At 47.5% G+C, this 9,048-nt stretch overlaps 1 protein-coding gene across 1 annotated transcript in view; it reads left to right on the top strand.

Moving 5' to 3' along the window:
* Positions 1 to 4,171: 4,171 nt before the first annotated feature.
* Positions 4,172 to 9,048, top strand: part of LOC111966810 (activin receptor type-1-like) — a 32,313-nt gene continuing 27,436 nt past the window's right edge. Inside the window, exons 1-2 of the mRNA XM_023991748.1 lie at positions 4,172 to 4,568; positions 4,768 to 4,867. Coding sequence (XP_023847516.1) covers positions 4,404 to 4,568; positions 4,768 to 4,867 — 265 coding nt within the window. The 5' untranslated portion in view covers positions 4,172 to 4,403. The remainder of the gene's footprint in view (positions 4,569 to 4,767; positions 4,868 to 9,048) is intronic.

Genomic DNA, 9,048 nt, shown 5'->3' with positions numbered 1-9,048 from the left:
CTGGGACAGAGCTGTTTGGACAGTACAAGAGAGAGGGTTCTAGACTAAAGAACATGTATCTCCAGTGTTTGACCTGGGCTGGTGGAGGCGAGTCTGTTGACATTACAGAGAGAGGGTTTCTTAGACTAAGAGAACATGTATCTCCAGTGTTCTGACCTGGGGTGGCGGACTGTTTGCTCAGAGGAGGGTTTAGATAGCAGTTCCGGTGAACCTGGGTGCGGTGTTGACATTACAAAGAGGGGTTCTAGACTAAAAGAACATGTATCTCCAGTTGTTTCTGACCTGGGTCTGTGGATCGGAGCTGTTAGACATTACAGAGAGAGGGGTTTCTAGAACTAAAGAACATGTTTTCTCCAGTGTTTGACCTTGGGTCTGGTGGAACGGTAAGCTGTGGTACATTACAGAGAGGGGTTCTAGACTAAAGAACATGTATCTCCGTGTTCTGAACCTGGGTCTGGTGGAGGGAGCGTTCGACTTACAAGAGAGTGGGTTCTAGACTGAAAGAACTTGTATCTCCAGTGTTCTGACCTGGTCTGGTGGAGCGGAAGCTTTTTGAACATACAGGAGAGAGGTTCTAGAGCTAAGAACATGTAATCTCCAGTGTGCTCTGACGCTGGTCTGGTGGCAGCGGAGCTGTTGACATATACAGAGAGAGGGTTTAGACTAAGAGAACATGTATCTCCAGTTGTTCCTGACCCGTGGGTTCTGGTGGAGCGGAGCATGTTGATTACAGAGAGAGGTTCTAGACTAGAATGTATCTCCAGTGTTCTGACCTGGGTCTGGTGGAGCGAGGCTGTGACATTACAGAGAGAGGGTTCTAGACTAAAGAACATGTATCGTCCAGTGTCTCCTGGAGTCTGGTGGGCCGAGCTGTTGACATTACAAGGAGGGTTTCTAGACTAAGGAAATGTTATTCTCCGCAGTGTTCTGAGACCTGGGTCTGGGGAGCAAGCTGTTAGACAGTACAGAAGAGGGGTCTAGACTAAGGAAATGTATCTCCCAGTGTTCTGAACCTGGCGTTGGTGGACGGAGCTGTTGACATTACAGAAGAGGGTTCTAGATAAGGAACAGTGTATCTCCAGTGTTCTGACCTGGGTTGGGAGCGGAGCTGTTGACATTTACAAGAGGGGGTTTAGTACTAAAGAACATGTTATCTCCAGTGTTCTGACCTGGTGCTGCGTGGAGCGAGCTGTTGACTTACAAGAGGGGTTCTAGACTAAAGAACATGTATCTCCAGTGTTCTGACTTGGGTTCTGGTGAGCCGGAGCTGTTGATCATTACAAGAGGGGTTCTAGACTAACGAAATGTATCTCCAGTGTTTGACCTGGGTCGGTGGAGCGGCAGCTGTGACATACAAGAGAGGGGGTTCTAGACTAAAGACATGTATCTCCAGGTGTTCTGACCTGGGTCTGGTGGCAGAGCTGTTGACAGTACAGAAGAGGGTTCTAAGACTAAGAACATGTATCCCAGTGTTCTGACCTGGGTCTGGTGTGAGCGGAGCTGTTGACATTACAAAGAGGGTTCTAGACTAAAGACATTGTAATCTCCAGTGTTCTGACCTGGGTCTGGTGGGCGAGCTGTTGCATTACAGAGAGAGGGTTCTAGATAAAAGAATGTATTCCAGTGTTTCTGAACTCTGGGTCTGGTTGGAGCGGAAGGCCTGTTGACATACAGAGAGAGTTCTAGACTAAAGGAACATGTATCTCCCAGTGTCTGACCTGGGTCTGGTGGAAGCGGAGCTGTTGACATTACAGAGAGGTGCTAGACTAAAAACATGTATCTCCAGCTGTTTGACCTGGGTCTGGTGGAGGAGTCTGTTGACATTTAACAGAGAGAGGGTTCTAGATAAAGAACTATGTATCTCCAGTGTTCTGACCTGGGTCTGGTGGAAGAGCTGTTGACATTACAGAGAGAGGGTTCTAGACTTAAAGAACATGTAATCTCCAGTGTTCTGACCTGGGTCTGTGGAGCGCAGAGCTGTTGCATTACAGAGAGAGGGTTCTAGGACTAAGAACATGTATCGTTCCAGTGTTCTTGACCGGGTTGGGTGGGCGGAGCTGTTGACATTACAGAGAGGGGGCTTCTAGGACTATAAGAACATTGTAATCTCCAGGTGGGTCTGACCTGGGTCTGGTGGAGCGGAGCCTGTTGACATTACAGAGAGGGGGTTCTAGACTAAAAGAACATCGTATTTGCTCCATGTTCTTGACCTGGGTGTGGAGCGGAGCTTTGACATACAGGAGGGGTTTCTTAGACGTAAAGAAACATGTATCTCCAGTGTTCTGAACCTGGGTCTGTGAGCGGAGCTGTTGACATTACAGAGAGAGGGTTGAGACTAAAGAACATGTCATCTCCAGTGTTTCTGACCTGGGTCTGGTGGAGCGGAGTGTGACATTACAGGAGAGGGGGTTCTAGACTTAAAGAACATGTATCTCCAGTGTTCTGACGTGGGTCTGTGAGCGGACTGTTGACATTACAGAGAGGGGGTTTCGGAGACCTAAAGACACATGTATCTCCGTGTTCTGACCTGGGTCTGGTGAGCGAGCTGTGACATTATCAGAGAGGGGGTTCTTAGACTAAAGAACTTATCTCCAGTGTTCTGAACCCTGCGGTTTCTGGTGGACGGAGCTGTTGAAATTACAGACGAGAGGGTCTAGACAAAAGAACATTAATCTCAGTGTTCTTGACCTGGGTCTGGTGGGAGCGGCAGCTGTTGACATTACAAAGGTTGTTGGAGCAGCAGAGACGGACAGTCCCTGGCAAGCTCGTGTAACACTGTTCCTGTAGTGGTCCCTCTTGGACAAGCAGGCCCGCCTTCTCTCTGGCCATGCACCCTGGTGTAGAAGCAGCTATGTCACCCCTACAGGTGCCGTTCCTACACGTCCCCTTGTTGTTCTCATGTACACAGAAGGTTTGGCGCTGTCGTCAGGGCCTGGGGAGAGGGAACCATTGAGTGTGATGTGCGGTGTAAGTATGCGCACAAAAATCGCTACGCACACCACACAAGCACACCAACGGAACATCAAAGGCACAGGACAGATTTATAATAAACAGTAACACAAGCTCTATGAGTAATTTGGTTCACAATATTTACACAGAAACAAATTACCCTAAAAAATAATTAAAAATTTAAAAAAAAAAATAAAATTAAAATCTTACCCTCTGATGTGACCCCACGAATGACTGATCTGCCAACATATAAGACAGTGGTGAGAGAAAGTCCAGGTTGGTGGCAGGAGGCTGAGCTAGGCCTGACCTTGAGGCTGGGTTTCTCGCTCCCTGGGGGGTCTCCGGGTTTCTCATTCTTCCCTGGGGGTTTCTCTCTCTCCCTGGGGGTTTCTCTCTCTCCCCTGAGAGGGTTTCTCTCTCCTGAGGCGGGGCTCTCTCTTTCCCTGAGGGTTTCTCTCTCTCCCTGAGGGGTTTCTCTCTCTCCCTGGGGCGTTTCTCTCTTCTCCCTGGGGGGTTCTTCTCTTCCCCGAGGTTTCCTCTCTCCCTAGAGGGTTCTCTCTCTCCTGAGGCGGGTTTCTTCTCTCCCTGAGGGGTTTCTCTACTCCCTGAGGGGGGTCTTCTCCTGGCTTTCCCTCTGTCCTGGGGGTGTCTCTCTCTCCCTGAGAGGGCTTCTCTCTCGGGTTTACTCTCCGAGGGGGGTTTCTCTCTCTCCCTGAGGGGGCGGTTCTCTCCTCTCCCTGAGGTGGTTCTGGTTTCTCTCTCTCCCTGAGCGGGGTGTCTCCTCTTCTCCTTGAGGGGTTTCTCCTCTCTCCCTGCGGGGGTTTCTTTCTCCCTGAGGGGCGTTTCTCTTATCTGCCTGAGGGGGTTTCTCTCTCTCCCTGAGGGGCGGTTTCTCTCTCTCCCTGAGGCGGTTCTCTCTCTCCCTGGTGGGTTCTCTCTCTCCTGAGGGGGTTTCCTCTCTTGCCCTCGGGGGTTTCTCCTTCCTGAGGGGGGTTTTCTCTCCCCCTGAGTGGGGTTTCTCTATCTCCCTGGGGGGTTTTTCTTGCTCTCTCCCCTGGGGGGGTTTCCTCTCTCTCCTGAGGAGAAGGTTTCTCCTCTCCCTGAGGGGGTTTCGTCTCTTCCTGAGGGAGTTCTCCTCTCCCGAGGGGGGTTCTCTCTCCCCTGAGGGGGTTTCTCTTCTCCGGGGGGGGGTTTCCTCTCTCTCCCCGAGGGGGGTCTAACAGGGCAGTGTCATACAGAACTCTCTGGGAGTCTGACTAACAGGGCAGTGTCATACAGAACTCTCTGGGAGTCTGACTAACAGGGCAGTGTCATACAGGCCTCTGGTTCCCCCTGGTGGCTGTTGGTGGGCTTTTATATCAAAATCATATTGTCTTTCTGCTATTCCCTCTCACCTGTATGACTCTGTGTGTGTCGACTGTCCAGCAGTTGAGCCTACGGGGGAGGGGAACGGTATGACTCTGCTGGTGGCTGTCCCCCTGCTGTTGCTCCTCTCTGTGGGTGTGTGTGGCCTGGTGCTGTGGCTCTGCTCCAGATCACATCACCACAGGCTTGGCTACAACAAGGACCGTGCCATCACCATGCTCAAGGTCCCCAGTGGGGCAGATCCCACCTATGGGGTAAGAATGGAATTGAATGAAATTGAATATAATTGTATTGATACACAAGAGGACATGTAGATGTCACAGAATCAGTAACAAGATCACTGCCCCTTTAGCAATAATATTGGTACTTAAAGTATATTATGAAATTGCTACATGACAACAAGTGGCAGGTGACTGTGATCCTTGATGTGTGTGACTCTCTCTGTGTCTGCAGGATGTCTTTGATGAGTTCTGTACCTCAGGCAGTGGGACTGGTCTGCCATACCTGGTACAGAGGACCATGGCTCGACAGATCTCTCTGGTCGAGTGCATCGGTAAAATACTCTTCTTCATTCTCACTCCCTCCTTTATGTCTCTCAGTGCCTTACTCAAACTCACTCGTTCATGTACCAATATGTTATGGTGTTCATGTACCAATATGTTATGGAGTTTATGTACCAATATGTTATGGAGTTTATGTACCAATATGTTATGGTGTTTATGTACCAATATGTTATGGAGTTTCATAACAATATTGGTACATAAAACACCATAACATAATTGGTACATAAAACTCCATAACATATTGGTACATAAACAACATAACATATTGGTACATAAACTCACCATAACATATTGGTCATAAAACCACAACATATGGTACATAAACTCGATATACATATTGGTACATAAACCCATAACATATTGGTACATAAACATCCATAACATATTGGTACATTAAACTCCATAACATATTGGTACATAAACTACCATTACATATTGGTACATAAACACTCATTACATATTTGGGTAATAAACACCATAACATATTGGGTACATAAACTCCATAAATATTGTACATAACACAAACATATTGGTAACTCATAAAAGCATACCCATACATATTGGCAAATAACAATTGGTACATAACACCATAACATATTGGTTACAGCTAACAATACTATATTGACACATAGGTAAACTCCATAACATTGGTACATAAACACATCATAACATAATATGGTACATATAACTCCATACATATTGGTACTAAACCATAACATATTGGTACATACAGCCATACATATTGGTACATAAACTCCATAACATATTGGTACTAACTCTAACATATTGGTACATGAACACCATAACATATTGGTACATGAAGATGATTTGAGTAGGCACTGAGAGACATAAAGGAGGGAGTGAGAATGAAGAGAGTATTTTACCGATGCACTCGACCAGAGAGATCTGTCGAGCCATGGTCCTCTGATACCAGGTATGGCAGACCAAGTCCCACTGCCTGAGGTACGAAACTCATCAAAGACAATCCTGCAGACACGAGAGAGTCACACACATCAAGGATCACAGTCCACTGCCACTTGTTGTCATGTAGCAATTTCATAATTATATTAAGTACCAATATTATTGCTAAAGGGGCAGTGATCTTGTTACTGATTCTGTGACATCTACATGTCCTCTTGTGTATAATTACCATTTATATTCAATTTCATTCAATTCCATTTTTACCCATAGGTGGATCTGCCCCACTGGGACTTTGAGCATGGTGATGGCACGGTCCTTGTTGTAGCCAACCTGTGGTGATGTGATCTGGAGCAAGAGCACAGCACCAGGCCACACAACCACACAGAGAGGAGCAACAGCAGGGGGACAGCCACCAGCAGAGTCATTACCGTTCCCCCTCCCCCGTAGGCTCAACTGCTGGACAGTCGACACACACAGAGTCATACAGGTGAGAGGGAATAGCACGAAAGACAATATGATTTTGATATAAAAAGCCCACCAACAGCCACCAGGGGGAACCAGAGCTGTAATGACACTGCCGCCTGTTAGTCAGACTCACAGAGAGTTTGTATGAACTGCCCTGTTAAGTCAACTCCCAGAGAGTTCTGTATGACCACATGCCCTGTTAGTCAGACTCAGAAGTCTGTTGACACTGCCTGTTAGTCAGACTCCAGAGAGTTCTGTATGACAACTGCCCTGTTAGTGCAGACTCCCAGAGAGTTCTGGATGACACTTCCTGTTGCAGACTCCCAAGAGTTCTGTATGACACCTCCTGTTAGTCAGACTCCCAGAGAGTTCTGTATGACACCTGCCTGTTAGCAGACTCCCAGAGAGTTCTGTATGACACTGCCCTGTTAGTCAGACTCCAGAGAGTTCTGTATGACACTGCCCTGTTAGGTCCAGACTCCAGAGAGTTCTGTATGACACTGCCCCTGTTAGGTCAGACTCCAGAGAGTTCTGTATGCACACTGCCTGTTAGCAGACTCCCAGAGAGAGTCTGTATGACAATTGCTTGTTAGTCGCAGACTCCCAGAGAGTTCTTTATGACACCTCTGTTAGGCAGACTCCCAGAGAGTTCTGTATGACACTGGGGCGTTAGTGCCGATCAGAACTTTCAGACCTGTAGAATCAGAGTTTCTGTATGACAACTGCCCTGTTGGCACTCAGACGAAGTTGTAAATGAGTGTAATCAGACTCCCAGAGAGTTCTGTATGAACAGCCTGTCCTGTTATCAGACTCCCAGAGATTCTGTATGAACAACCCTGTTAGCTCAGACTCCCAGAGAGTCTGTATGACACTGCCCTTTAGTCAGACTCCCCAGAGAGTTCTGTATGACACTGCCCTGTTAGTCGACTCCCAGAAGAGTTTTTCTGTATGACACTGATCCTCTGTTAGGCAGACCTCCCAGGAGTTGCTGTATGACTACTGTCCTGTTAGTCGAGACTCCAGAGAGTTCTTTTTGTTATGACACTGCCTGTTAGTAATCAGACTCCTCAAGAGAGTTCTGTATGACACTCCCTGTTAGTGACAGAACTCCAGAGAGTTTGTATGACAACTTCCCTGTTTAGGGACAGACTCCCAGAAGTTCTGCTAAATGTTTGAACTGGTCCTGTTAGTCAGATCTCCCAGAGAGTTCTGTTTAATGACACTGCCCTGTTAAGTCAGACTCGCCAAGAGAGTTCTGTATGACACTTCCTGTTAGGCAGACTCACGCAGAGAGTTTCTGTATGACAGACTTGGCCCTGTGAGGACAGACCCCAGAGAGTTTCTGGTTGACACTGCCCTGTTAGTCAGACTCCAGAGGAGTTCTGTATGACACTGCCCTGTTAGTCAAGACTCCCAGAGAGTTTTGTATGCAACTGCACATTTGTTATACAGACTCCCCGAGAGTTCTGTATGACAGGACTGCCTTCTCTGTTAGTCAGACACATCCCACGAGAGTTGTATGACGACTGCCTGTTAGTCAGACTCCCAGAGAGGTTTGTATTGACAGTGCCCCTGTTAGTCCGACTCCCCCAAGAAGAGTTCTGTATGACACTGCCCTGTTAGTCAGACTCCCATGAGAGTTTGTATGACAACTGCCCTGGTTAGTCAAGACTCGCCAGCAGAGTTTTGTTATGCACTTTCCCTGTTAGGCGAAGACTCCAGAGAGTTCTGTATGACACTTCCCTGTTAGGCAGACTACCCAGAGAGTTCTGTATGACACTCCCTGTTAGGCAGACTCCAGAGAGTTCTGTATGACACTGCCTGGTTAGGCAGAACTCCCAGAGGAGTTGTTCCAAATAGAAACTGACTTGAAATATGAGCCTCAAGTATTGACTGAATGGTCTCATTTTCTGGCTGGTAGTTGGTAATTGATTGAATTCAAGTCACTGACTGACGAGAGAGTGTTTCGGGTCGAATCAGTCCCCTGATATTCTAAAGTGGAAGTATGGACCTCATATCAAGACCCAGACATGCCATAAGGGGTTCACATGCTGGAGAAGGCTTCTAGAGGTAAAGATGCAGTGTTCTGACCTTGGGTTTGGTGAGCGGTAGCTGTTGACATTACAGAGAGAGGGTTTCTAGACTAAAGAAACATGTATCTCCATGTGTTCTGACCTGGGTCTGGTGGAGCGGAGCTGTTTGACATTACAGAGAAGAGGGGTTTAGATAAAGATACATGTTTCTCCAGTGTTCTGAACCTGGGTCGGTGGGCGGAGCTGTTGACATTACAAAGAGGGGTTCTAGACTAAAGAACATGTATCTTCCAGTGTTTCTGACCTGGGTCTGTGGATCGGAGCTGTTTAGACATTACAGAGAGGGGGTTTCTAGACTAAGGAAATGTTTCTCCAGTGTTCTGACCCTGGGTTCTGGTGGAAGCGGAAGCTGTGTACGATTACAGAGAGGGGTTCTAGACTAAAGAACATGTATCTCCCGTGTTCTGACCTGGGTCTGGTGGAGAGGAGCGTTGACATTACAAAGAGAGATTTGGGTTCTAGACTAACAGAACATTGTATCATCCAAGTGTTCTGACCTGGGTCTGGTGGAGCGGAGCTTTGTTGAATTACAGAGAGAGGGTTCTAGAGCTAAGAACATGTAATCTCCATGTGTTCTGACGCTGGGTCTGGTGGCAGCCGGTAGCTGTTGACATATAAGAGAGAGGGTTTAGACTAAAAGAACATGTATCTCCAGTGTTCTGCCCGTGGGTCTGGTGGAGCGGAGCTGTTGA

This window comes from Salvelinus sp. IW2-2015, linkage group LG7 (genome assembly GCF_002910315.2).
Source record: "Salvelinus sp. IW2-2015 linkage group LG7, ASM291031v2, whole genome shotgun sequence".
Lineage (NCBI taxonomy): Eukaryota > Metazoa > Chordata > Actinopteri > Salmoniformes > Salmonidae > Salvelinus > Salvelinus sp. IW2-2015.
Note: the sequence above shows the minus strand (reverse complement) of the source record. Positions and strands in the feature narration are given on the sequence as shown.